This window comes from Ictidomys tridecemlineatus, chromosome 13 (genome assembly GCF_052094955.1).
Source record: "Ictidomys tridecemlineatus isolate mIctTri1 chromosome 13, mIctTri1.hap1, whole genome shotgun sequence".
In the NCBI taxonomy this organism is placed as follows: Eukaryota; Metazoa; Chordata; class Mammalia; order Rodentia; family Sciuridae; genus Ictidomys; species Ictidomys tridecemlineatus.
In genome coordinates, this window is record NC_135489.1 from 95,169,933 (window position 1) to 95,196,817 (window position 26,885).

At 61.9% G+C, this 26,885-nt stretch overlaps 1 protein-coding gene across 3 annotated transcripts in view; it reads left to right on the forward strand.

The window, feature by feature from the left end:
- Nucleotides 1-26,885, forward strand: part of Phf2 (PHD finger protein 2) — a 94,412-nt gene that overhangs the window by 62,101 nt on the left and 5,426 nt on the right. The window contains exons 4-19 of one of the 3 annotated variants that reach the window (XM_078030620.1): nucleotides 1,099-1,259; nucleotides 7,107-7,248; nucleotides 10,575-10,761; nucleotides 11,589-11,751; nucleotides 12,755-12,842; nucleotides 13,268-13,374; nucleotides 13,877-13,968; nucleotides 15,080-15,169; nucleotides 15,496-15,864; nucleotides 16,726-16,845; nucleotides 17,184-17,299; nucleotides 19,186-19,364; nucleotides 19,476-19,546; nucleotides 20,256-20,416; nucleotides 21,147-21,242; nucleotides 25,653-25,927. In XM_078030620.1, coding sequence (XP_077886746.1) covers nucleotides 1,099-1,259; nucleotides 7,107-7,248; nucleotides 10,575-10,761; nucleotides 11,589-11,751; nucleotides 12,755-12,842; nucleotides 13,268-13,374; nucleotides 13,877-13,968; nucleotides 15,080-15,169; nucleotides 15,496-15,864; nucleotides 16,726-16,845; nucleotides 17,184-17,299; nucleotides 19,186-19,364; nucleotides 19,476-19,546; nucleotides 20,256-20,416; nucleotides 21,147-21,242; nucleotides 25,653-25,927 — 2,417 coding nt within the window. Of the gene's footprint in view, nucleotides 1-1,098; nucleotides 1,260-7,106; nucleotides 7,249-10,175; nucleotides 10,480-10,574; nucleotides 10,762-11,588; nucleotides 11,752-12,754; nucleotides 12,843-13,267; nucleotides 13,375-13,876; nucleotides 13,969-15,079; nucleotides 15,170-15,495; nucleotides 15,865-16,725; nucleotides 16,846-17,183; nucleotides 17,300-19,185; nucleotides 19,365-19,475; nucleotides 19,547-20,255; nucleotides 20,417-21,146; nucleotides 21,243-25,652; nucleotides 25,928-26,885 lie in introns of those variants that run through there. The other 2 variants (XM_078030621.1, XM_078030622.1) reach the window with 2 other exon arrangements.

Here is a 26,885-nt window from a genome sequence, read left to right on the forward strand (position 1 = left end):
CTGTGTGGTGGCCGGGGAACCCACATTCTCTTTGGGCTCCTGCTTCCCCTGGAAGACTGTCAGGGCCTGTCCAGGCTCCGAGACTGCCACTGGACCCCTCTGCCTGCGGACCTCCTCATGCCTCTGGCCTTGTGGTGGCAGCAGTGTCCAGTAGGGGGCAGGCCAGGATTGGATACCCTTGGGAAGGCCACAGTGGCCATCCTGGCGGATGCCTGGTCCTGGCCTTGCCACCTCTTCTGGGGCAGAAGCGTGGGGCAGACGGGGCTGGGCAGCGTGGGAGGTGGAAGGGGCCTGATTTTCACAGCTGCCTCCCTGTGGGGCTTTGTTCAAGGCCCTCCCAGCCACGGAGCCTCTCCTGGGTCCCTTCTGGGGTCATGGACTCTGTCCACCGTTTTGGTGGCTCCTTCCCTTGTCAGCGCTGACCCTGGTGGCCACTGTTTTAGCTGGGTGGAGTCCGGCTGCCCGGAGCTTGGCAAGTCCTGTCAAGGTGACGGGGAAACCAGGTCCCAAGGCGGGTGAGGGAGAGGCTGCGAGGGCCTTGGGAGTGGCCGCGCTGGGCCGCTGCCAGCTCTGGCGAGGGATCCCCACCCGGGGCGAGGAGGTGGTGGTCCCAAAGCCTTGTGTTGTCACGCCGTGTCCCAGGGCTACGGTGGGAGGTGGGAATGGGCTGCAGGCCTGGGCTCCCTGAGTCCTACCTGGTGGGGCTCTCCCTGGACACTGCTCCTGTGTGGCCCAGCCCACCCAGAGGCCGTGGCAGAACCTGCTCTTGTCCTCACCCTTGGGGCTGGGGCTGGGCAGTCAGAGGGGATAATAGGAAGGGCAGTGGTCTGCAGGGGTGTGGCAGTCTCAGTGTCCCTTGTCACCATGGGCCCTGATCTCATGAGGGAGCAGGGTACCTGGTGGTGGGGGTACAGGAGCTGGCACCATGTCTGCCTGTGACTGCGCTGGTGGCCCCAGGGAGGTGCTGGGGCCAGCCTCCTTCAGTGGCCTGGGAGGCCCATGGCCAGAAGGTGCTTGGCCCCTCCTGCCGGGGCCCTGTCCAGACCTGTCTGGCGCTGGCGGCTGTGACAGGGCCTCTGACCTGGCCTTCCCCTGCAGTGCTGAAGATGTGGTGTCCCGCGTGCCCGGCAGCCAGCTCACCCTGGGTTACATGGAGGAACACGGCTTCACTGAACCCATCCTTGTCCCTAAGAAAGACGGGCTGGGCCTGGCGGTCCCCGCCCCCACGTTCTATGTCAGTGACGTGGAGAACTACGTGGGTAAGTGCTGTCCCCTTCCCATCTCATGGGGGTCATCCACTGCCCGGGGCAGACCTCCCCGCACTGTGGCCACATCCTGGACACAGGGGCCCGGCAGGCCCATTTCCTTCCGCCTGACCCTGGCTACAAAATGGGGCTGGTCCGGGGCCCCCTGGTTTTCCAGTCTTGAATTCCACTATGGCGAGGTGTCGGGTGGTGGGAATGGGGGTCCCTGCCCTCCCCTGGCTGCCAGCTGGGTTCGGGCCTCTTTCCCTACGCCATGATCTGCTCCCCCAGTGCCCGGGCCACCCACCTCTCCTGGGTTCTGCTAGTCCCTGCTGATGCTGGTGGCGGCCGCCTTGCGTGTCCGTGGGGAGCTGCAGCTTGTGACACTGTGTCAGGGCCCGTGCAGGTGGAGGAGGGTGTCTATGAGGCAGACTTGAGGCAGCACCCCTGGGTAACTCTGGCAGGTCGGGCTCCCCGGCGGCTGGACTCGGGTGTTCATGGTGGGGCAGGAGGAGAAGTCCTGGAAACACAGCACCCAGCAGGGGAAAGGGTGCGGGTGTGGGCGAGGCCCCGCAGCCCAGCAGCCCCTTCGCTCTGACCTGGACGTCTGTGCAGCCCACGGTCAGGGGTGTTGGGGGTTAAAGCGAGATCATCTGTGAAAGCCACCGGACACACGGAAGCACCCCCCAGGAAGCTGCCACGTTCCATTTTGGCAGTGGACAGGGGCCACAGGTGCACACTGGGGCTTCCCAGGACGGGCCCTCAGACTCACGCAGGGAGAAGGACATGCCCGAGGGGACCGCTGGGGAGTCTCGGAGAGGGGTCAGGAGGCCTCCTCCCTGGCTGCGGTCGGCGGTGTTGGGCTCCGTGAGGCTTGTTCTGTGCCGTCCTCCTCAAGAGGGAGGGCAGGCGGCGGGCCACTGGGCCTCTGCGCACGCAGCCATGCGTAGACAGGGACATGGCAGTTCCCAGCCGCCTTGCTCCGCCATGCTGGAGAGTGGCCTCGTCCTGGCCGTCTCTGGGCGCCTTGGTCCTGCCAGGCACAGGAGGCCAGTCTGCCTGTCAGGGCTGCCGTCCTCTTTCTAACACCAGGCCTGGCTGTCCTGCTGGGCAGGGAGCGCAGTGGGAAGGCCAGTGTCCAGTGCGCACTGCCCGGCCCCGGGCCCTGTCCAGGCTCCTCCCACATAGGAGCAGGTTTCATCCTGCTGGCAGCCCTGAGAAGTGGGGACCCTGCGGAGGCAGGAAGAAGTGGTCCTTAGTGGTATTTATTGCTTCCTACAGTCTTTCTTTTTCCCCTTAATTTAAAACAAAAAAATGGTGGAATTTTTTAGAAACACATCCACAGTGACAGCGAGCCCTGTGCACTGGCACTGGCCACGAGCCCCAGCTTTCTGTTGATTTTCTGCCAACCCCTCTCGCCTCACCACTGCAGGGTTTTCAAGCAAATCTCCACATACATCCTTTTGCCCATAAAAACTTCCGTGCGTCGCTGTAACAGGTTTTTAAGAATGTGTAATCACAATTTCATCCTCACACTCCGTAGTGTCGAAGACCCAGGTTAGTTCTCCACAGTTCCCTCCAAAGAGCCTCCTTCCGTTTGGCTGTTGGCATCCGAATTCAAACCACTTCCACACGGTGCCTTGCATTTTTGAGTCCTTGAAGTCTCCTCCCTGACAGCTCCCACCTGCTCCCATTGTTTTGGTTTATTGGAGAAAGGGACTTGGGTCGGCAGGACTTCTCACATCTGGGAGTTGGTGGTCAGTGTCCCTGTGGCGTGGCTCACTGGGTCTCTCTGTCCTTGGTGCTTCCTGTAAACTCAGGCTCAGGGTCCTGAGGAGATGGAGCTCAGGCTGGGCACATCTCCTTCTGGATGGGTGTGCCCCCATCTGTGAGGACACCTGGAACCTGCTGTACACCTTGGTGATGCCACCCTGGAGGTCCCCCCAGTGGCCTTCAGCTCGCTTCCAACTATCCGCTGCGCCCTGGCAAGGGGCCAGCTTGCTAGTTCCTTCTGTTCTCCTCCTTCTCTTGATCATGGATCTTCCATAAAGAACTTTTCCTCTTCAGTTATCTGGTAATCCTGGAGAAGACATGGCACACACCTACACTTTAGAAATTGGAAAGTCAGGAATCCTGCACTCTGGGAGCACTGCTATGGTTTATATCAATGTCCCCCAAAGGCTCGTGTATTAAAGACTTGGTCCCCAGCCTGTGGCACTGTTGGGAGATGGTGGAACCTTTGAAAGATGGAAACTCCATCACAACCTCAGAAAAGGCAGGATCAATGTTTTTCCCCTAATTTTTCAATTGATTGATTTTTAGAATAGCGAAGTACCTATATTAGTCAGCTGTCTGTCACTAGAACAAAATGCCTGAGCAATAACTTAAAAAGGAAAAAAGGTTTATGTTTTAGTCAGGTTTTTGGCGGGTGTGACTAAATGACCTTGCCTGCACAACTGTAGAGAGGAAGAGTTTATTTGAGGGCCCACAGTTTCAGAGGTCTCAATCCATAAACAGCTGGCTCCATTCCTCAGGGCTCCAGGTGAGGCAGGAACAGCATGGCGGAAGAGTGTGGCAGATGGGAGTGGCTTTCATGGTGATCAGAAAGCAGAGAGAGAAACTCCACTGGCAGATGCAAATATATCCCCAAAGCCACCCCCCAATTCCCACCTCCTCCAGCCACACCCCAATTCCCACCTCCTCCAGCCTCACCCCAACTCCCACCTCCTGCAGCCACCCCCCAATTCCCACCTCCTCCAGCCCACACCCCAATTCCCACCTCCTGCAGCCACCTCCCAATTCCCACCTCCTCCAGCCACCTCCCAATTCCCACCTCCTCCAGCCACCCCCAATTCCCACCTCCTCCAGCCACACCCCAATTCCAACCTCCTGCAGCCACCCCCCAATTCCCACTTCCTGCAGCCACCCCCCAATTCCCACCTCCTCCAGCCACCTCCCAATTCCCACCTCCTCCAGCCACACCCCAATTCCCACCTCCTGCAGCCACCCCCCAATTCCCACCTCCTGCAGCCACACCCCAATTCCCACCTCCTGCAGCCACCCCCCAATTCCCACCTCCTCCAGCCACCCCCCAATTCCCACCTCCTCCAGCCACCTCCCAATCCCACCTCCTCCAGCCACCTCCCAATTCCCACCTCCTCCAGCCACCCCCCAATTCCCACCTCCTCCAGCCCACACCCCAATTCCCACCTCCTCCAGCCACCTCCCAATCCCACCTCCTCCAGCCGCCCCCCAATTCCCACCTCCTCCAGCCCACACCCCAATTCCCACCTCCTCCAGCCACCCCCCAATTCCCACCTCCTCCAGCCACCTCCCAATCCCACCTCCTCCAGCCACCTCCCAATCCCACCTCCTCCAGCCGCCCCCCAATTCCCACCTCCTCCAGCCACCCCCCAATTCCCACCTCCTCCAGCCACCTCCCAATCCCACCTCCTCCAGCCACTTCCCAATCCCACCTCCTCCAGTCACCCCCCAATTCCCACCTCCTCCAGCCCACACCCCAATTCCCACCTCCTCCAGCCACCTCCCAATCCCACCTCCTCCAGCCGCCCCCCAATTCCCACCTCCTCCAGCCATCCCCCAATTCCCACCTCCTGCAGCCACCTCCCAATCCCACCTCCTCCAGCCACCCCCCAATTCCCACCTCCTCCAGCCACCTCCCAATCCCACCTCCTCCAGCCACTTCCCAATCCCACCTCCTCCAGCCCACACTCCAATTCCCACCTCCTCCAGCCCACACCCCAATTCCCACCTCCTCCAGCCACCTCCCAATCCCACCTCCTCCAGCCGCCCCCCAATTCCCACCTCCTCCAGCCATCCCCCAATTCCCACCTCCTGCAGCCACCTCCCAATCCCACCTCCTCCAGCCACCCCCCAATTCCCACCTCCTCCAGCCACCCCCCAATTCCCACCTCCTCCAGCCACCTCCCAATCCCACCTCCTCCAGCCACCCCCCAATTCCCACCTCCTCCAGCCAACTCCCAATCCCACCTCCAGCCGCCCCCCAATTCCCACCTCCTCCAGCCACACCCCAATTCCCACCTCCTCCAGCCGCCCCCCAATTCCCACCTCCTCCAGCCGCCCCCCAATTCCCACCTCCTCCAGCCACCTCCCAATCCCACCTCCTCCAGCCACCCCCCAATTCCCACCTCCTCCAGCCACCTCCCAATCCCACCTCCTCCAGCCACCCCCCAATTCCCACCTCCTCCAGCCACCCCCCAATTCCCACCTCCTTCAGCCATCCCCCAATTCCCACCTCCTCCAGCCACCCCCCAATTCCCACCTCCTCCAGCCACACCCCAATTCCCACCTCCTCCAGCCACCTCCCAATCCCACCTCCTCCAGCCACCTCCCAATCCCACCTCCTCCAGCCACCCCCCAATTCCCACCTCCTCCAGCCCACACCCCAATTCCCACCTCCTCCAGCCACCTCCCAATCCCACCTCCTCCAGCCGCCCCCCAATTCCCACCTCCTCCAGCCACCCCCCAATCCCACCTCCTCCAGCCACCCCCCAATCCCACCTCCTCCAGCCGCCCCCCAATTCCCACCTCCTCCAGCCATCCCCCAATTCCCACCTCCTCCAGCCACCTCCCAATCCCACCTCCTCCAGCCACCTCCCAATCCCACCTCCTCCAGCCCACACCCCAATTCCCACCTCCTCCAGCCACCTCCCAATCCCACCTCCTCCAGCCCACACTCCAATTCCCACCTCCTCCAGCCACCCCCCAATTCCCACCTCCTGCAGCCACCCCCCAATTCCCACCTCCTCCAGCCACCTCCCAATCCCACCTCCTCCAGCCGCCCCCCAATTCCCACCTCCTCCAGCCATCCCCCAATTCCCACCTCCTCCAGCCACCTCCCAATCCCACCTCCTCCAGCCACCCCCCAATTCCCACCTCCTCCAGCCCACACCCCAATTCCCACCTCCTCCAGCCACCTCCCAATCCCACCTCCTCCAGCCCACACTCCAATTCCCACCTCCTCCAGCCACCCCCCAATTTCCACCTCCTGCAGCCACCCCCCAATTCCCACCTCCTGCAGCCCACACCCCAATCCCACCTCCTCCAGCCGCCCCCCAATTCCCACCTCCTGCAGCCCACACCCCACCACTTCAGTTAGCATTCAGTTAATCCCTATCAGGTTAAGATTCTTACAACCCAGTCGTTTTTCCTCTGAACCTTCTTGTGTTGTCTCTCACATGAGCTTTTGGGGACACCACATCTAACCCCTAACAGTTTATTTTGGTTTGGTCCCATAGCTTTGGACCTCTGATGAGGGTGCCAGGTCACGGTGGGTAAGCAAGCTGCTATGTCAGGAGCCAGGAAAAGAGGAAGGAAGAAGGACAAGCATCCCACAGTCCTCTTCAAGGGCATGACCTAAGGACCTCCCACAAGGCTCCTCCTTTTAGAGGTTCTGCCATCTCCCAGTGGCACCACAGGCTGAGGACAGAACCTCATGGGCCTTGGGGGACACTTATCCAAACCATGGCATGGCCCTCAAGTTGAAGGGTTTTGACTTCACAGTCCAGAACTAACGTGTCCCGGGCGGCGTGCAGGGTGTGCTTACCCTGAGACGCACTGTCGGCATCTGCATGCTCACCAGGGGACCTGGCTGCCCTGCCTGAGGCCCAGCATTCACCACCTCTGGGTCCTGTGATGGGGGAAGGGAGCACTGGGCACTTTGAATCCAGGGGAATGGAAGGCCGGAGAGTTCAGCACCCAGAGCCTCAGGGCCAGGCCCACCACGCCACATAGGAGGCACTGAGGGTGTGTGTCCCCCCTGGGTTCAAGGGAAGCCACATCACTTCCTTGCTGTTCTCATGTCCTCCTGCGGCTTCCCAGGGCCAGAGCGGAGCGTGGACGTGACAGACGTCACCAAGCAGAAGGACTGCAAGATGAAGCTGAAGGAGTTCGTGGACTATTACTACAGCACCAACCGCAAGCGGGTCCTCAACGTCACCAACCTCGAGTTCTCCGACACCAGGTGACTGAGCCACCCTGGAAGTGGGGGCTAGAGGGGCCTGCTACAGGGCCACCATCACGGGAGTGTGACGTGCTGGCCGCGGCACACGCTGCTTCTTCCTGTTTCTCTTTTCAAGTGTGGAAGTGTGAATAGTGTGGATAAGAACAACCAGAGGAGGCCCGTCCCCGGCCAGGGACCCTGGGTGAGGTGTGGAGTGGTCTCTTCCAGGACAAACACAGTGACACACTCCTGACACGCCAATGTGTGACACACTCACCAACACACTCATGACACTCTCACGTACAACCACAGGCACGCTCACCACACATCTACCCATATGTCACTGAGATGCTGAACCACTGTCACACTCACCCATTGACACACCCACTACGCATCCCTGGCACACTTACACCCTCAAACACATACGCAGACACTTGCATTCCCAGGAAGTCCCACTGCGCGCCTACCCTGTTTCCCCCAGCCTGGCCCCCCTCACTGCTTAGGTGATGAGGTCCCACACGGGTGGCCCTGTGGACCTCGTCCCATGGTTCCAGAGCTCCAGGTGGTGGTTTTGGTTTTGTGGGTGATGCTGGGGCTGGAACCCAGGGCCTGCTGGCTGGGCAGGAGCTGCACGCAGTCCTCGGGCCATGCAGTCCCCATCCCACAGCCACTAAGCTGGTCACACGCGGCCTCCGTCCTCTCCTCAGGACCCTGCTCGCCGCCAGGACTGTGTACTTGGCCGTGGTCAGAGCCTGCCCTGCCCACCCCCGACCCTCGGTTCCACTGCCCTCCAGCTGGCCCCTGGGGAAGACCTGGATCACCCGTGACCATGGGCATCACCCGTGACCATGGGCAGGGGTGGCCAGGAGGGATTTTGTTCTTGTATCACTCCCACCATGTCTGCTTCCAGAAAGCTCCTGAGGTGACCCGTGTGCATAGAGGTCGTGGGGAAGAATCAAAGAAAACCACACCCAGGAAGATTACAGGCTGGGCCCAGGGCCACAGAAGGAAGGGGACTGGACACTGGGTTTGGTTTGAGCCTCCTGACAGCAAAGGCACAAAGGGATGGCCTTTGGTCACAGAGAGGGCAGCTGCCTGCATGTGCACGGGACTCTTCCCAAGGCTGCGCTCCGAGCCGTGTGTGGCGCTGGTCCCTGGGACACACTGAGTCATTTCTCCAGCAGCTTCCTTTGCTGCCCTGCTCGTGGGGTCCTTCCCCAGAGACACCTGGTGACAGACAGAACTAGATGGTGCTTTGGCCTGCAGCTTCTCCTTGGGCCTCTCAGGGATGTGTTTTGCCACCTGTGTCCCCAGACACAGTCTGAGGCTCTCACCGAGCCCTCGTGCACCTGAGTGTTCTCCTGGTGTGGGCCAGGGCCGCGGCAAGACTGGGAGGGCAGGAGTGTGCCATGTCTGGCTGGCCGGTCCTCCTCCAGGGGTTGGCCAGGCCACCAAGATGAGGCCCAAGCCCACGGGCATCTGGGGCAGCCCTCGGGGCCTGCGGTGACCAGTGTGCACCACCCCTGCAGATGCCCATGGTGCAGTGGGTTGAGAGCCGGGGGCCAGCTGCCTGTCCTCTGAGCGCTGGCCTCACACCACGGCAGCCTCGGAGGCCCACAGGAGGCTGGGATCCTCTCCAGCTCAGAGGAAGGGCCGACTGGATACCCGAGGGCCAAGCCAAAGAGAGGACTTCCGGGCTGTGTCAGGACGTGGAGTCAGCAGGCACTTTCAGTGAGCCCTGTGCAAAAGGCCAGGCCAGATCCCCATGAGGAAGACCCAGGTGGCCGAAGCAGGGGCCCTTTCCTGCAGGCAGCGCCTTTCACTGGGGGCAGGGACCCCCTCCTGAGTGCAGCAGTAGCTCAGGGCATGGACTGGGGGCCTGAGAACTCTCGTGGGGGGTGGTCGGGAGAAGGTGGCTGGACATTTAAGGGTGAGGGTCTGTGGCTGGAACTGTTGAGGTCGGGGTGGCAGGACCAGGCTTGGGACTGTGGCAGTGTTTTGATTTAGGGTCTTTAAGATAGAGAACTTGCTGGGTGCGATGGTACACGCCCGTGATCCCAGAAACTCAGGAGACCGAGGCAGGAGGATCGTGAGTTCAAAGCCAGCCTCCGCAAAAGTGAGACCCTAAGCCACGGGATGTGGCTCAGTGGTAAAATGCCCCTGGGCTCAATCCCTGGTAGGAAAGAAAAAGAAAGAAAGAAAAGAAAAAGAAGAAAGAGAACTCCCTTCCACTGATCAGGAGAAACACGGATAAAAGTATTATTTCTTCTCGGTCCTGGGGCTGTAGCATCTGCTTAGAAGAGTCCCACCTGGAGGTCAGGGAGCACTGAGGGGGGGAGGGGGCCAAGAGCCAGTGGCCTTAGGGTCCAGGTCTAGTTCCAGCCGGCTTCCTGTGTGGAGTTGGAGTTGGTGGCTTCCAGCAGGCAGGCCTGGGCTCCATGGAGTCACGCTGTCACCAAGAGGTGGTCCTGGTAGCAGACGTGCATAGTCCAGACCAGTAGAGAGGCCGCCAGGGCCAGTCAAGCATGTCGTATGCCACCCTCCCACGGGGAGGTGGTCACCAGGGCAGACATCTGGACCAGGCACGTTGAGGAAGTGGGAGGAGGCTGGGAACGGAGGCTGTGAGGGGTGACTGAGTGCGACTTGTGTGGGAAAGTCCAGCCTTTGTTTAAAGAGGATGTCATCAGAGTGTGCGTGGCTTCACACCGAGGTGCAGATGGGGACGCGGGGGGCTGGGAAGGAGCTTCAGATGGAGCCAAGGGGTCAGGAGAACCCTGTATGGCCTGAGGCAGTAAAAAGCTCCAAGACCTGGTTCTCCAGGGTGGCCAGAATGTCACCACCCAGTTGCTGCTGGCCTTGACATTTTGATGCAGTTTATGCAGGACAGTGACATTCAGTGGAATCAAGGCTCTCTTCGCCTTCCCCCACACGCCATGGGCATGAGTCAGCGGGATCTGACTGTGCCCTGGTGTGCAGGGAGGGTTGCCCGTGAGAAACCTGGACCCTCAGGCCCTTTTGGAACATGGATGTGGGCTGACGTGGAGTGGTGGCCGGCTTTCCAGTCCCTCTGGGAGGGGTTCTCCTCCTGGGGCGGTGGGTTCCCAGGCCTTCTCCTCCCTCTCTGCTGCATGTGGAGAAGAGCAGTCTTGGCCTGGGTGGCCACAGCAGTGGGCTCAGTTCACCGTCTGCCATCTTCAGTCGGCCTGTCTGTGAAATGGGAGCCATGCCACGTGGCCCATGGGCCGTGAAACAGTGGGTGACGTGCTCCTTGCCTGCCCCAAGCTTAAAAAAAAAACAAACGGAAGCCCTGGTTCCCATCACCACTGACTCTCCTTTCCTGCCCCCAGAATGTCCAGCTTCGTGGAGCCGCCTGACATTGTGAAGAAACTGTCCTGGGTAGAAAACTACTGGCCTGATGATGCTCTGCTGGCCAAGCCCAAAGTGACCAAGTACTGCCTGATCTGTGTGAAGGACAGCTACACAGACTTCCACATCGACTCTGGGGGAGCCTCTGCCTGGTACCACGTGCTCAAGGTGAGCCCCGCCCCGCCCCACTCAGGGCACACCTGGTCCATGCAGTTCCCCCAGAGGTTACCCCACAAGAGGGACCCTGGACTGTGGGCCTGGGACAGGAGGCTGTGCAGACATATCTGGGCAGAGGGGCAGGGGTGCACTGAGACTGGTGACGTGCTTGTGTCTCCTCTTCCTGTGGGACCGAGGCTCACTGACCGTTAGGTGAGACCACCCAGGGTCCCGTGTGCAGAGAAGGTAGAGGAGTTGGGGAGCCTTCCCGGGAGGGAATTAGCCACAGCCCGGACTCCCGTGGCAGCCACCCCAGCAGGAGCCTCCCACTGGGGGAAGCCAGGAGAAAAGCCAGATGCCAGTGACAGCAGAGTCCCTAAGCTTAGCTTCTCCAGACCCCCCGGGGCTTGGGTTGGGGGTGATGGCCTTGAGCCAGTTTCCACAGCGTCCTCTGGCCCGTCTTTGACCCAGTACACAACGTCTCGGGTCTGACTGCTCTGGGCAGAGCCCTGCCTGGTGGCTGTCCTGCAGGTAGGAGTGGCGCCTGTCAGGGTGCTTTCCAAGTCAGGACTCGTCACAGGTCCTCCAGCAGCGCCAGGACATCTTTGCTGCCCGGTCCCCCAGTGTCCCCAGCACTGGGCAGACACTGCTCCCCCGTGTTCTGTCGTCTCCAGCACCAGGGGCTGTGTCTCTGTGTCTTCCCGGGGGCTCTGCCACCCTGGGTTTCAGTGTCCCCAACACCAGGCAGGCTCTGCCCGCCCCACAGCGTCCTCAGCCCCGGGTGGGAGCTGCCCCCGTGTCCCGGGTCTTGTGGGTCTGCCAACGGGCTCTCTCGACAGGGGGAGAAGATCTTCTATCTCATCAGGCCGGCCTCGGCCAACATCTCCCTGTACGAGCGCTGGCGGTCGGCCTCCAACCACAGCGAGATGTTCTTTGCCGACCAGGTGGACAAGTGCTACCGGTGCACGGTCAAGCAGGGCCAGACTCTCTTCATCCCCTCAGGTGAGCTCGCTGGCTCCGGGAACACGGGTGGAGCTTGGCTTGCCAGCCCTTCTCCTGGTCGCTGCTCTGTCCCCGTGCTGTGTCCCAGCCACTGGGTGCCAGTCCCGTGTGGTCAACACTGGGACTGCCTCTGGGCTGTGGGGCTCGACTCCCTGTGGCTGAGCCAGCAGCCTGGGAGACCTGGCTCAGACAGCCCAAGGTGGCAGAAGCAGCCATGCATCAAAGACACCGAGACCAGTGCTGAGGAAGGAGGGCAGGTAGCTGCCGACTTGGATGTCTGTTAAGGGATGTGTTGACCGAGTGCAGGAGAAAGCAGGTCCCGAGCAGCTGAGTGTCCCCCAGATTCTTCTGTGAGGGTAAATTCCAGGCCTTTTAGCTCCATGGTCTCACCCGTAAGTAGTCCGCTGTCTGAAAGCCTTCATTCCCTTTAAGGTAACACAGTTACAATCCTGGTATCCTGTCTTTAAAAGTGAACAGTGAATCACAAGTTCACGGTATCATCAAGCAGCCAGAGTGCTCAGGTTTTCTAACGGTGACATTTCTTTTTCCATTTAAATTCAGGATCCAGATGTCCTCTGAGTTTGACTGGTTTCCAAGCCTCTAAATCTCTGTACTCTCCAGGGCCCCTCTTTCCCTCCCCGTCTTCCTCACAGTCACAGTTATTTTAGGAAGAGCTGCGGATTTCCCGGGGTTTGGCCCTGGCTCCATCCCCAAGGATAGCCTGGGGACCAATGCCAGCTCCCAGGGAGGGCAGAAGCCCAGTTGAGGTTTCTCCTGCCCCTGCATATGGAGGCCTGGGACCTAGCTCATGCTCCGTGGGGTGCAAGGCTCGATCCAGCCGCCTGGGCTAGCTCAGTCACGTCTGTCCCCAGTCCCCTCAGAGGGGGTAAGCAGCCAGGATGGGCTGATAGGACCTGGGCAGGGGAGGCCAGCACCGGTCTGCAGCCTGGACAGGCAGCTGCTGAGTGCACAGAGCAAGGTGGAGCCCGTCTGTCTCTTGCAGGCTGGATTTACGCCACGCTCACCCCTGTGGACTGCCTGGCCTTCGCGGGACACTTTCTCCACAGCCTGAGTGTGGAGATGCAGATGAGGTAGTGCCCGCAGTGCCAGCTGCCTGCGGCGGGGTTCCCCCTGCTGGGTTGGTGTGATGGACAGCGTGGCCTGAGCCGGCTGGGCCCAACCTGTGGATGGTTCTGGGCACCACTGTTGGCCTTGCTGGGCTGGCGGGAGGGCATGTGAGCTCCGTGGTCTCACAGTCCCTGAGGGCCCGGGGCTGGGCAGGCTAGTGATGGTTTGAGGTCATTAAAAGCTGCTGCCACCTCTCCTGGGCTTTGGCTGAGGTCCCGGGGGCTGCAGCCCACTGCATCCTCCTGATGTGGTCGGTCCTCCCAGTGCGTTCCTCTGGGTCCTCGTGGCTGTGGCGTGGCTTGGGTAGTATGGCCGTGGCCTGTATTCGCCCTCTAGCGTGGCGACTTGTTATTCCTTGCACTAAATGTTTTTCTGCTGTGGCTTCCAGGGCATATGAGGTGGAAAGGAGGTTGAAACTGGGCAGCCTGACTCAGTTTCCCAACTTTGAAACTGCCTGCTGGTACATGGGGAAGCACCTGCTGGAGGCTTTCAAAGGTACCGGCTGTCCCAGGGCAGGCACTGAGCCGTGCCTTTGGCTGTGGGGTGGACAGACCTGGGATGGGGCTCTCTGTCCTGGTCTGGGTACTGCTTTTGTGTAGCTTGATCATAGCCCCTTGGGAATAAGAAGGCGCTTGGGGCTGCTTGGTGCAGGACCGTGGGGACAGCCCATGGCCTATCTCCTGTCACTCCCACAGTCCTTTGCTGGGGCAGGGCTGGGATACTGGGTGGAGAGGGCAAGCCAGCTGGCCTGTTTCAGGAGCCTGGTGGGCGAGCCGCGGGTAAGGTAGCAGGAGGCTGGTGGAGGGCCGACCCTTCCCCTGGCAGGGCAGGCCACCAGGTGGGTGGGCACCCCAGGTTCCAAGAGGAACCGTTGGCAGTTGGGCAGGTGGCTGTGGGCGGAGGCCTCTGGGAGGCAGGGCCCTGGGCGCCCTCCAGCCTGCTGCTGGGCTGGGTGGGCTGGGTGCCCAGCCCAGCTCATGAGCTGTCTCCCCTCCAGGTTCTCACAAGTCGGGGAAACAGCTGCCCCCTCATTTAGTCCAAGGAGCTAAAATTCTCAATGGTGCTTTCAGGTCATGGACGAAGAAGCAGGTAGGTAGCAGGTCACTTGTGTTCCTGGACAGGGGAGTGGGTGACAGGCAGGGGCAACACCCAGGGATGTCCTACTCGGGGAGTGACAGGTGGGTGGCCCGATCTGGCCCAGGGAGTGCTTTTACATCACTCACAGACAGCTTCTCCTGCCCACTGATGGGACCATCTCGGACTCCTGAGGGGGTAAGACACAGGTAGATTGAGAGTGCCCCCCCACCTGGGGCTGTGTGGGGACAGCACCAGGAACCTGGAGAGGACAGGAGGACCTGGGAGCAGCTGGCCCAATGACCAGGCATCTGGATCTGGACAGGGAGTGCTGGGGACACGGTTGGGCCCTCCTACTTAGGAGCCACACTACCTGGTGCAGGCGCCCAGCCAACTTGCAGTGGCCTCGGCTCTGCACCGGCTGTGCCCTCCCCATGCCCCGTGGTGCTGGCCCCCTGGAGCAGTGGGTGCTATTTCTCAAACAGGGCCCAGGGGACCCCGCTTCCCGTTTGCACTCTCTTTGCCTGGGTTGTGGCTACAGAGAGAGGGCGCGGGTCTGGCTCAGCCTTGGGCACCCTGGGAACCTTGTCTCCTGCTGGGGCTGTCCTTGTGCAGAGCTGCCTGGCCATCTGCAGCCTGAGGGAGGGGGCTGCCTCCCAGGGCTGGGGTCGCCAGCAAGTCCACAGGGACTTTCACCAGGTGGAGTCCACACAGGGAGCCCAGTGCAGCTCACTTGCTCATGGGTGAGGCAAGTGGGGAGAGCACAGCTGGTGTCCTCCCGGGGCCGTCCTGTGGCCACCATCTCCTTCGGGCCTTATGACTGGGGTAGTCCGGGGGCCCCTGCACCTCACCCCAGCTGCTTGGCCAGGTAGAAGGCTTAGGTCCACAAGTGCCCCACAGGCTGCTGGCGGGAGCCTCAGGTGGGGTCCTAGCCCTGTGCATCGCCTCTGGAGTGGGGTGCGCAGGCAGGTCCCAGGACCCAGTGCTCCACGGCAGCCTCTTACCCCAGGACAGTTGGGTGGTCCTGGTCCTGTCCGGGTGGGAAGGAGGGGAATAGATTGGAGGGACGGGGCAGGGGGTGCGGAGCCGCAGATGGCAGAGCTGGTGCCGACCCCGGGTCCCGCAGGCCCTGGCAGAGCACGAGGATGAGCTCCCCGAGCACATCAGGCCCTCCCAGCTCATCAAGGACCTGGCCAGAGAGATCCGGCTCAGTGAGGTGAGGACACGCCCGGGATGAGGGTGGGCTGACCCGTCCTCCGGGTCTGTGAGCCAGCTTGACCAGAGCTGCCCCTCCAGGCGGCTCACCTGCCTGAGAGCGTCACAGGATGTGGGGGGGCCGAGTGTCTTGATGGCCCAGGACAGTGGCACTCACCACAGGGTGGCGTGGGGCGGGCGTGTGTCACGTGTCAGCATGGAGTGTTGTGAGCAGATCGAAGGGGGGTGTGGGGTGGCTGGGCCCCTCTCTGCCTCTCCCGAGTCCTGTGGGGACCCTCCTGGCCATGGTCCAGGGACCTGCGTGACCCTGTCCTTTTCCCATCCCAGAATGCCTCCAAGACCGTCCGACCAGAAGTGAATGTCGTCGCCTCCTCGGACGAGGTCTGTGACGGGGACAGGGAGAAGGAGGAGCCCCCATCTCCCGTCGAGGCCACCCCACCTCGGTCCTTCTTGGAGAAAGTGTCCAAGAAAAAGACTCCCAAGACTGTGAAGATGCCCAAGCCATCCAAAATCCCCAAGCCCCCGAAGCCCCCCAAGCCCCCGAAGCCCCCCAAAACCCTGAAGCTCAAGGATGGAAGCAAGAAGAAAGGGAAGAAGTGCCGGGAGTCATCCTCGCCCACCATCCCCAACCTGGACCTGCTCGAGGCCCACACCAAGGAGGCACTGACCAAGATGGAGCCGCCCAAGAAGGGCAAGGTGGGCCTGCTGGGTGCCGGGACAGCTGGGGCCGCGGTGTCCTTGCCCTCCAGGGGCTTGTGTCCGTGCGGGGAGGGGGCAGCCATGAGGTGGTGTCCCAGAGCGTGCCAGGGTCGTGCTGTGGCCGTCTTCCTGCTGACACTCGGACCGTGTGTCAGGCCCGGACGGTGCCCCGGCCAGCAGTGGCCCAGAGGGAGGTGGCACCATTGGTGTCGGGCAGGGGCTGCGCTCAGGAGGGCCAAGCAGCACAGGGAGAGGGGTGGTCTTCCGGGAGGGTGGCCCAGCTGGGAATCGAGGAGCTGTCCCTGGGGCTGAGACCTGAGGGTGGAGGAAGTGTCCCTGCAGAAGCAGCGTGGACAGCACTGGAGCCCGGAGAGGGACAGGCCCAGCTGGGGCACCCACTCTGACTCCAGGGTCTGAGGTCTGGGCTTGAGGAACCTGCGCCCTGAGACCAGGCACCGCTGAGGGTGAATGACCTCCAGGGGAAGGCTGTCACCGGCTGCTTGGGGGCCCTCCTCCAGGGTCACAGTGGGACACACTGGTAGTTTATTTCTCAGGATAAACGTGGAAGAACGGATGGATAGAGGGATGGGTGGATGGATGAAGGGGGGTTGAGTGGACCATGGAGGGATAGACAGATGAATGATGGACAGATAGGCGGAGGAGGGGCTGGCTGAGCCACATGAGGGCAGCAGGAGGCGGGGCCTTGTGGAGCCGGGAGGCCAGGGCTTGAGGACCAGGAGGCCAAGGCTTGGGGGCCAGGAGGCCAGGGCTTGGGGGCCAGGCTTCAATGGTGTAAACCAAGGGAGCCCGACTCATCCTCCTCGTCTGCCTCTGAGTCATAAATGCCCTGCTTTCTAGGCTCCAAAGAGTGTCCTGAGTGTTCCCAACAAGGACCTGGTCCACACACAGAACGACGTGGAGCGGCTGGAGATCCGCGAGCAGACCAAGAGCAAGTCGGAGGCCAAGTGGAAGTACAAGGTGCGGTTGTGTGTGTGTGTGTGTGAGTGTGAGCCGAGGTCGGTCCATGACTCCCTGCATGCGTGAGGGTGGTGAGGTACCGGACAGGCGGTGCCCTGAGGCACCTCTGCAGGTCTGGGGGGCGCACAACCCCCCCGAGACTCACCTGCTGTGGGGCAGCGTGCATGCAGAGCCCACGTGCCACGCTGGGTGGGTGGCGTTTCACTGTCTTGGCCATCAGTGCCCTGCTGTGTATCGCTGCTCCCCGGGAGCCAGGAGGGCCCTGCAGGCCTGGGGCTGGCCAGCCGTCCCAACTGTGAGTGACTTTCCAGGCCTGTGCCTCTGCCTCTGGCTTTCAGAACAGCAAACCCGACTCCCTACTGAAGATGGAGGAGGAGCAGAAGCTGGAGAAGTCGCCCCTGGCTGGGAACAAGGACAAGTTTTCCTTTTCTTTCTCCAACAAGAAACTCCTGGGGTATGTGAGGGGGCTCAGGCTGCACCACACACACCGCACATGCCACACGGGGACCGCGTCACGCACATGCAGATGCTGTGCAGGCATCCTGTGCCTCACACATCCCACACAGGCACCCGCGGCACACCCCTGCACACTGCAGCACGTCCGTCACACCTGGGGAAACCCAGTGGACACTCCCTGCCCAGCACGTGCACCCAGCTCCCCGCATGGACAGACCCCACTCTCCACTACACACATACGCCACACGTGCATTTCACACCACACACACACACTCACAGCCTTTGGCCGATGTACCCTCAGCTGGGCTCTTCTGCCTCCAAGCTGCTGACCTCGCTCACTGCAGCTCTGCGCATGGCACGCCTTGGTCAGGGCCAGGGCCAGGCCTGGGTCAGGGCCAGGCCTCAGGAAAGCTGAGCCTCTGCTTCCAGCAAGCTCGGCCCGTGGGGCAGCTGGGAGGAGGGAGCCTGCGGCGGGCAGGGAGGGAGCCCCAGTGGAATGCCTGGCTGTCACGCAGGCACTGAGGTGGTGAGCAGGGGAGCCAGGGGCCAGTGGGATGGGGCAGTGTGAACCCAGCAGTCTCCTGAGTGCACCTGAAATCGCGGCTGTGGGGGCACCACGGGGAAGGTTTGTGGGCCCCTAGGTGTGGAGGCCTGTCCTCCGGGGGAGCCAGGGGGGCTTCCTAGAGAAGGCGGAGGGCACCAGCCTCGGCGCCCAGATGGGAGCCAGGGTGCTGTGGTGTGAACCAGGCTGTGGACTTCCAGGCTCCGGCTGTAGGGTCTGCCTGTCCTGGGCACAGACATGTCCCCGAGGTGTCCCCATTGCCTGCTGAATCAGACAGGTCCTGGTGGGAGTGGTGGACACTTTTCTGCAGTGGCCACCGAGTGACATGGCTGGATCTCAGGTTCCTCATCAGGAGATGGGAGGAGGCCCCCCGGGGTGGTGAAGAAACAGGCAGGTGCCAGGGCTGAGCCTGGTGAGAGGCAGCGTCCTTTCCTGGGGGAGCCCACGGTTGCTCAGCAGGTGGTAGCTTGCATGGTCTGGTCTGGGTGCCCTGACCCGATGGCCCCGGGCTTGCCCCCGATGTGCACTGCCTGCAGGTCTCGGGAGGCTTTTCAGTGGGATTGGTTCCTTGATGGCACTTAGAGTTTAGAGATGGGATGAGGAAGGTGGGCGTGACTCTGGCTAGGCGTGCGCCTGTGCACATGCGCGTGTTGGATGCGCAGCACTAAGGCCGCGGTCTGGATGCTGCCCTTCTCCGAGAGCACGGGAAGCAGCGGCTGCCCCACGCACTGTCCGCGCACCAGCCTCCCCTTCACTCAGAACTCAGCTGCGCCTGTTTGAAGTTCCAGGCATTTCTGCTTCTCCCTGCCGTCCCCGCCATTGATCCCAAGGCCCCGGGGCCCAGGCTGGAGCTGCGAGGGCTGAGCACGTGGGTGCGTCTTGCCTGGAGCAGCCCTCCTGGCCCCAGCAGAGATGAGTTACGTATTTCTTAGGCCAGGGAGCAGACACCGTGGCCCTGAAGGTTTCTTTCCAAAACAGCTTGCAGGAAAAGACGGGAGGCTCGGCTAGTTCCCCTTCTAAGACGGGACTCAGTGTGTGTCAGGATGGTCTAGCAGGCTGGCAGAGGGCCCGTGCGTGTCTGGGGGCCCTGTTCTCAGAAGGACTTTCTCTGTACCCCACGAGCTGCCTATCAGGACCACACGCCAGGCTACAGGGCATTGAGGCGGTGGACGTGGGCTTGGGGCGTATCTCCTCTCTAGGGACAGGTGACCTCCTACAATGCAGTCTGGTCTTCTGCCACCAACTGCTTCCCAGGGACGCTGGGACCAGGGTTCCAGGGGAGATCCTCCTAGCCGGCTGACCTGCGTCCTTCTGCCCCCTAGCTCCAAGGCCCTCAGGCCCCCGACGAGCCCTGGTGTATTTGGGGCCCTGCAGAACTTCAAGGAGGACAAGGCCAAGCCCGTGCGGGACGAGTATGAGTACGTGTCAGATGACGGGGAGCTTAAGATCGACGAGTTTCCCATCAGGAGGAAGAAGAACGCCCCGAAAAGGGACTTGTCCTGTGAGTGCAGCGTGGGCGGGGGCGGGGGCTCGGGCGGCCCATCCTGGCCGTGGGAGAGGTCAGTGCCTGGCCAGCTCCATGCAGGAGGGCTCACATCTGCTCTGCTTTCAGTCTTGTTGGACAAGAAGGAGGTTCTTCCCACGCCTGTCACGAAGCCAAAGCTGGAGTCGGCAGTGTACAAGGTGAGCCCCCTTCCGGGGCCAGCTCGGGGGGCCCCAAGGCTCAGTGGGGTGGTCCTTGTGTCTCTGCTCAGGGCGACCAGGGGCCTCCGCCTCGCCCTGCCCTTTCCTCAGCGCTCTTACAGAGAGGCTGTGGGTTGGGCGCAGATGTGGGGTTGGCACAGGAGGCACAAGTGCCTGCCTGAGCCCTTGGCCACCTGAAGAGCCATCCCCCTGGCCCCCGTCAGAGCCACCACTGGGGAGATAGGTGCAGTAAGATGCCCCGGGGTGGGACTCTGTGGGAGGGGACTGTGGTCAGGAGGGGGTTTGTACTCAGACGACCTCCAAGACCACCATGCAGAGGCCCTCTCTGCGGATCTGGGGTCTCTGCCCCAGGAGCTGAGGCTGCTGCCCAGGGCCTGGAGTTCTGGGGCACTGCAAGTGCTCCCCCTGCCCTGCTCCTCCTGCTGGGGCAGCCTCACACTGGGCTCTCTCATGTGAGACCTTTGCTGTAGAAGTGGTGGAGGTGGCCCTGGGGTCCCGGAGACAGCCCCGCACCCTTGCCAGCCCCGCACCCTTGCCAGCCCCGTGTGCCTGGCTGGCTCCTCCCTCAGTTCGGTTAGAAAGAGAGGGCTCTGTAAGAACCTTCCTATGTTTCTCCCTGAAGGGAAGAAGTGATCCCCCACCCTCCTTCCACGGCCCTGCACTGACCGGCACCTTTGTCCCCATGTAGCACAGTGACGACTCCTCGGACGAGGGCTCTCTGCACATTGACACGGACACCAAGCCCGGACGCAACGCCAAAGTCAAGAAGGAGAGTGGCTCGGCGGCCGGCATCCTGGACCTGCTGCAGGCTAGTGAGGAGGTCGGGGCGCTCGAGTACAACCCCAACAGGTGGGCCCCGGCCACGTCCGGCAGCGTCCGGGCAGCGGCCGCCCGCGGGCTCACGGCCAGACCCTGGGCTCGGGCAGCGAGGCGTGCCACAGGGTAGAGACTCTAGGAACTGGGCTGTACCTAGTCTCAGGACAGCGCAGAGACCCACACAGTTGGGAAACGGAGGTGCAGCGAGCTCAACCCTCTTGCCTGACCACAGCTGCAAGGTAGCAGACGGGCCTAGGGTCACGGTCCGCTTGATTTGAGAACCAGAGCTTTGGGGGTTCCTGAAGCATTGTCTGGTGCTGGGCTCTGCTGTCCTGCAGTGAGCCCTGGTCCCTTGTCACACCCTGGCCTGAGGAAGGCAGGGCCTTCGCGACCTGTTGGGTGCCCGCTCCATTTCCCAGATCTGCGTTTTAGTCTCTGGTTTCTGGAGGTGACCACTTAGATGGAGCTACTGACAGCTCAGCATGGCCCTTGAGGCAGGTGGACGCAGAAGGCCTGGCCTGCTCTTAGATGGTGGAGGGGCTCTGGAAAGGCGGATTAAGAGCTTGATTGAGAAGGTTTTGCTGAATCGGTCGGCTGGGTTTTGTTTCATAAATGGCTGTTTGCGTGCAGTATCACATTCGCCCCTCCAGCTGCAGGCCCTGTCTTTCAGCGGGAGTGAAGCATGACTAGCGGGGTCCACAGCACCTTGGGGGACAGATTTCCTGCTTGGCATGAGGTCATTTCTGTTCTGTCCTTACTGCAGAGATGATTGTAGCCAGGAGGTGAAGGCTGGCGGCCTGGCCCTCCCCAGTGGAGGCTGCAGCCCTGCGCGGGGCTCCCCGCAGCCTGGCAGGGGGAGGTACGTGCTGGCTGAGCCTCCATGACTGACCCTGGGGACACCCTGGAGCCCCCATGGCCTCCACAGAGAGGACTAAAGGCCAGGGGCTGGGGTGAGACTGAGGTCACCCAGGATGAGGTCAGATGGAACCTTGGCCTGGGTCACCAGGTACCTTGCTGTGGATGCTGTACAGAGGGGACTCTCAAGGGCAGAGTGGGGACAGAGACGGGGAGGTTCTGTGCCCAGGACGGGAGGCCCATCTGCTAAGGAGGCACCCAGAGCTGCCCCGGCCCCCGTGCCTCTTGGGGATGGGCCTTGAAGACACCTCATGTGACCTCCTGCACGTGCATGCACAAGCACACGTGCCCGCGGGGGCCTCCAGGGCCAGGTGGCCCCCACAGCCTGCTGCAGGCAGTTCCTCTCCTGCAGGCCCCCATTTGGAGTGTAGGTCAGTTTTTGATGGTCCATTTGCTCTGCTGTAAGTACTCGCTGTTTGGAAAAAAAAAAAAAAAAAAAACCAGCTAAAGAAAACTGGAGGAAAATATGTTAATTTCTGTGGATGGTTTGCTTAGTGTTTACCGCCGTGGAAGAAAGGAGAGGATTCGGGTATGATAATTGGAGGATTAAAGTATTATTTTCCATGTTGACTGGTTAAACTTTGCTCATTGATTCACCAGTGACTGTGGACGGACAGGCTGGGGTCGCCCAGATGGCCTGGGTGGACAGACCACTTCTGCACGGGCTCCAGTGGGGGCCCCTCCACCTGTGTTGGGGAGCCTCATGGTGGGTGTCTCAGCATCACCCTGGGGCCCAGGTCGGGGACAGGGTAGGGCCTAGTGCAGAGGGTTCAAGAACAAATAGCTCCTACTGGTGGCCTGTCCCTGCTCAGAGAGGTGAGTGAGGGTGGTACAGTGGTGACAGAGCACGGGCAGCTGTTGGCCTTGGCACCGCAGCCAGGCAGCGTGACAGGGCAGCCCTGGGGGGCAGCGGAGGGGCAGCTCCAGGAGACCTCCGAGGGGGCTCAGCTCCGTCGTCTTTACTTGATGTTTCATGGCCGTGGTGGGGCCTGCGAGGCAGCTCTCGTGGAGGGCTGTGGAGACCCTCAGAGGGCTCTGGGCCTGGGCCTCCCGCAGTCCCTTGAAGGCGGGTCTCCTGCAGGTTTGCCTGGCGGCTGCTGTGGCCAGATGGCTCCACCACCCTCTGTCAGACCCCGTTCTTGGGGACTCACTTGCTTCTGAGCAGCGACGTCTCCGGGTCCCTGGTGCTTCAGCCTGTGTCTGGGCAGCACGCCCTCCACTGCCCCGGCCCCTCTCATCTCGTGTGCTCTGCCTCCCGTGAGGGGCTGGAGGTGCACGAGCCTCTCTCCCCCACGTAGAAGGCCGAGCAGTTCTCCACAGGGCTGGTGTGCGCCCACCTCTGCTTGTGGTCAGTGTCCTGTCCTGGGCCTGACACCCCCCTCCGCGTCCTGCTCACCCCCGCTCTCAGCAGCTCGTCCTGCCTTCACATCTCAGGGGCTGGGGGAAAGGGGAGGGCCGAGGCTGGAGAGAGGGTGCTGTGGCAGAGCCAGCCTCCTTAGCGGTGGGCTCAGGCAGGGAGGGGAGCAGGGTACTGTGTGCCTCCGGTCGGGGCGGGCTGATCCCCACTGGTGGAGGACTACTCTGCAAGCTAGAGTGGGCCATCCCACCCTGGGTTGGAGGAGTGCAGGGCCGTGGACAGGAGGCCCGCCTAGAGCTACGGGGAAATGCAGGCCCTCCGTCCCGGCCGCCTGTGGTGTCTGGAGCCTGAGCCTGGCTCACCATCTGCAGAAGGGCCCGGGCGTTGGCATTTCTGAGCTGCTCAGGCATTTCTGAGGCAGATGGGCGGGGGTCCTGGTTGGGGCAGGACATGGCCTGGGCGGGGCAAGGCCCCACAAGGACACTGGGGCTGGGCTCCATGGTGCGGATGGTGGGAGGCTCCCCAAGAATCCCAGAACTTGGCCTCAAGGGGCCTTGCCGTCCAGTAGCTTCCAGCCCCAGCTCTGTGGAGTGACCCTGGTCATCCCGTCCCACCTTTCCCTGAGCCTGACTTTGGAAGCTGCATCTGGAAGGAGGGACACCAGTGCAGCCAGGAGGAGGCACAGGCACAGGAATGGGGCAGGGGACGAGGAGCTGGCCAGAATGCCAGCTGGCTGCTGTGGGCGGCGAGGCCTGGAGCTAGAGGGCAGCAGAGGACTGGGGAGCAAGGGGCCCCCAGAAAGCCTGAGGGTCTGCATGGAAGCTGCCAGAGACCGAGAGTGTGGGTTGGGCAGAGGTGCAGCTGTGCCTGTCCAGGTGGGCACAGGAACAGGAGCATGTCTGTTGTAGGTGTGGGTGTGGATGCAGGTGTGGACATAGGTGTGGATGCAGGTGTGGGCGTAGGTGCAGGTGTGGGTGTGGATGCAGGTGTGGGCATAGGTGCAGGTGTGAGTGTGGATGCAGGTGTGGACGTAGGTGTAGGTGTGGGCATAGGTGCAGGTGGGGGTGTGGGTGCAGGTGTGAGCATAGGTGCAGATGTGGGGACAGGTGTGGATGCAGGTTTGGGCATAGGTGCAGATGTGGGGACAGGTGTGGATGCAGGTGTGAGCATAGGTGCAGATGTGGGGACAGGTATGGATGCAGGTGTGGGTATAGGTGCAGATGTGGGGACAGGTGTAGATGCAGGTGAGGGCATAGGTGCAGATGTGGGGACAGGTGTGGATGCAGGTGTGGATGCAGGTGTGGGCGTAGGTGCAGATGTGGGGACAGGTGTGGATGCAGGTGTGGGCGTAGGTGCAGATGTGGGGACAGGTATGGATGCAGGTGTGGGTATAGGTGCAGATGTGGGGACAGGTGTGGATGCAGGTGAGGGCATAGGTGCAGATGTGGGGACAGGTGTGTATGCAGGTGTGGGCATAGGTGCAGATGTGGGGACAGGTGTGTATGCAGGTGTGGGCATAGGTGCAGATGTGGGGACAGGTGTGGATGCAGGTGAGGGCATAGGTGCAGATGTGGGGACAGGTGTGGATGCAGGTGAGGGCATAGGTGCAGATGTGGGGACAGGTGTGGATGCAGGTGAGGGCATAGGTGCAGATGTGGGGACAGGTGTGGATGCAGGTGAGGGCATAGGTGCAGATGTGGGGACAGGTGTGGATGCAGATGTGGATGCAGGTGTGGGCGTAGGTGCAGATGTGGGGACAGGTGTGGATGCAGGTGTGGGCGTAGGTGCAGATGTGGGGACAGGTGTGGATGCAGGTGTGGGCGTAGGTGCAGATGTGGGGACAGGTGTGGATGCAGGTGTGGGCGTAGGTGCAGATGTGGGGACAGGTGTGTATGCAGGTGAGGGCGTAGGTGCAGATGTGGGGACAGGTGTGGATGCAGGTGAGGGCATAGGTGCAGATGTGGGGACAGGTGTGGATGCAGGTGTGGGCGTAGGTGCAGATGTGGGGACAGGTGTGGATGCAGGTGTGGGCGTAGGTGCAGATGTGGGGACAGGTGTGGATGCAGGTGTGGGCGTAGGTGCAGATGTGGGGACAGGTGTGGATGCAGGTGAGGGCGTAGGTGCAGATGTGGGGACAGGTGTGGATGCAGGTGAGGGCGTAGGTGCAGATGTGGGGACAGGTGTGGATGCAGGTGAGGGCGTAGGTGCAGATGTGGGGACAGGTGTGGATGCAGGTGTGGGCGTAGGTGCAGATGTGGGGACAGGTGTGGATGCAGGTGTGGGCGTAGGTGCAGATGTGGGGACAGGTGTGGATGCAGGTGTGGGCGCAGGTGCAGATGTGGGGACAGGTGTGGATTCAGGTGTGGATGCAGGTGCACATGCAAGCAGATATGTAGGTGTAGGTGTGGGGAGAGTCTGTGCCTGAGAGGGGAGTGCTGTTCTTTCCGGGTAGCGTGGTGAGTGGGAGGTACCGGGAAGGAATGTCCTCAGTGAGGGCTGAAGTTGGGGGTCTGTGGTGGGGAGAGCAGCCCAGGGTGCCCTGAGGGGTGCACAGGGCTGGCAGGAGTGCAGGAGGGGGAGGGCTGGTCCTGCTGGCCAGCCTTGAGATGGCAAAGCCTGGAGCATGATCATGCAGGACCTGGCCCTGCCCCGTCCCCCTGTGTGTCTCCCTTCTGTGACCCATTTCTGTCCCAAGGCCTCTACCCTCCCCAGAGTGTGGCTGGGTGAGCAGAGGGGCTTCCTGACCTCTGTCCCAGGGAAGTCATCAGCCACACCACCCTCTCCGCTCCATGTCCTCTGCTTGTCACCCAGGCCAGTGACTGTGTGGCCCCTGGGCTGTGGGCTGTTGGAAGTCCAAGCGTCCTGGGCTACAGGCTGCGGGCTGTGGGCTCGGTCGTGTCCTGGGCTGAGGACCACTGTGTATAGTGAGCTGTGGGCTGATGCTCTGGGCTGTGGACCCAGGGCTGTGGCTGAGTCCACGTCTCTCTGTGTCCCCAGCCAGCCGCCGGCGTCCCCCAGCACACAGGAAGCCATTCAGGGAATGCTGTCCATGGCCAACCTGCAGGCCTCTGACTCCTGCCTGCAGACCACGTGGGGCGCCGGCCAGGCCAAGGGCAGCTCGCTGGCAGCCCACGGTGGCCGGAAGAACGGAGGTGGCAGCAAGAGCTCGGGCAAGCGGCTGCTCAAGAGGGCCGCCAAGAACAGCGTGGACCTGGACGACTACGAAGAGGAGCAGGACCACCTGGACGCCTGCTTCAAGGACTCGGACTACGGTGTGTGGTGCTGCCGGGGCAGGGGCGCCGCGGCCAGGGAGGGGGCCGGTGCCCGTGGCGGGCAGGAACCTCACACCCGGGGCTGTGCCCACCGGGAGCTCTTCCTGGAGCTGAGCCCTTTCTGATTTTGAGATGTCACTCGCACGTCATAAAGCCACCTGTAAAGGTCGGCAGTTCATCGGGTGTCCTCAGAGGGGTGTGCGCCCACAGCCACCTTCATCACATCTCGGAGAAATCCCTGACCCCTAACGGTCGCCCCTCCCACTTCCCGGCCCCGGGAGTGCCCTGGGGCTCTGTGCCCCTCTGCTCGGGACTCGTCACACACCTGGGTCCTGCACGTCACCTCTGTGTCCTGAAGGTCCCCCCATGGCCGGGGCCTGTGCCAGGTTCCTTCCCTCTTTGAGGCTGACTCTTCCTCCAGATGTAGCCCACGTTCGTCTGTCCGTCCGGGGACACTTGTGTGGCTCCCGCTCGCGCCTGTGCGTGCTCCCCGTGCCCCCCTCCCTCGTGCCTAGGAGGGCGGGCGGGGTCGCAGGTCACTGGGTGCTCAGCTCTCGAGGACCTGCCCCAGGGCTTCCCCTGCAGCTCTACCGTTCTGTAGGGGCAGGACTTTGGGATCATTGTGTCCACCCTGCCTCTGTGGGAGACCCCAGGTGGCACTGTGGCCACGTCGGAGGTGTGGCAGGGAGTTAGGAATGGGCTGTAGCTCTGGCCTCCTGCCGTGACAGCCTCCGTCTCCCACCAGACACGTGGTCAGGCTGCATACGCTGTCCTCAGCCCGGTCCAGAGGGCCAGAGAGCAAGGAGCCTGTCTGCGTGCCTCGGAGAAGGTTCTGGGTGTGGGGTGCTGGGGCAGGCCCACTGTTCCCAGGACAGGCCTTGCTGAGTCCAGAGCTTTCTCCAACACGCGTACTACCGGCCAGAGGCTGGGGCCTGGCCAAGCTGGGCCGCCGTGAGTT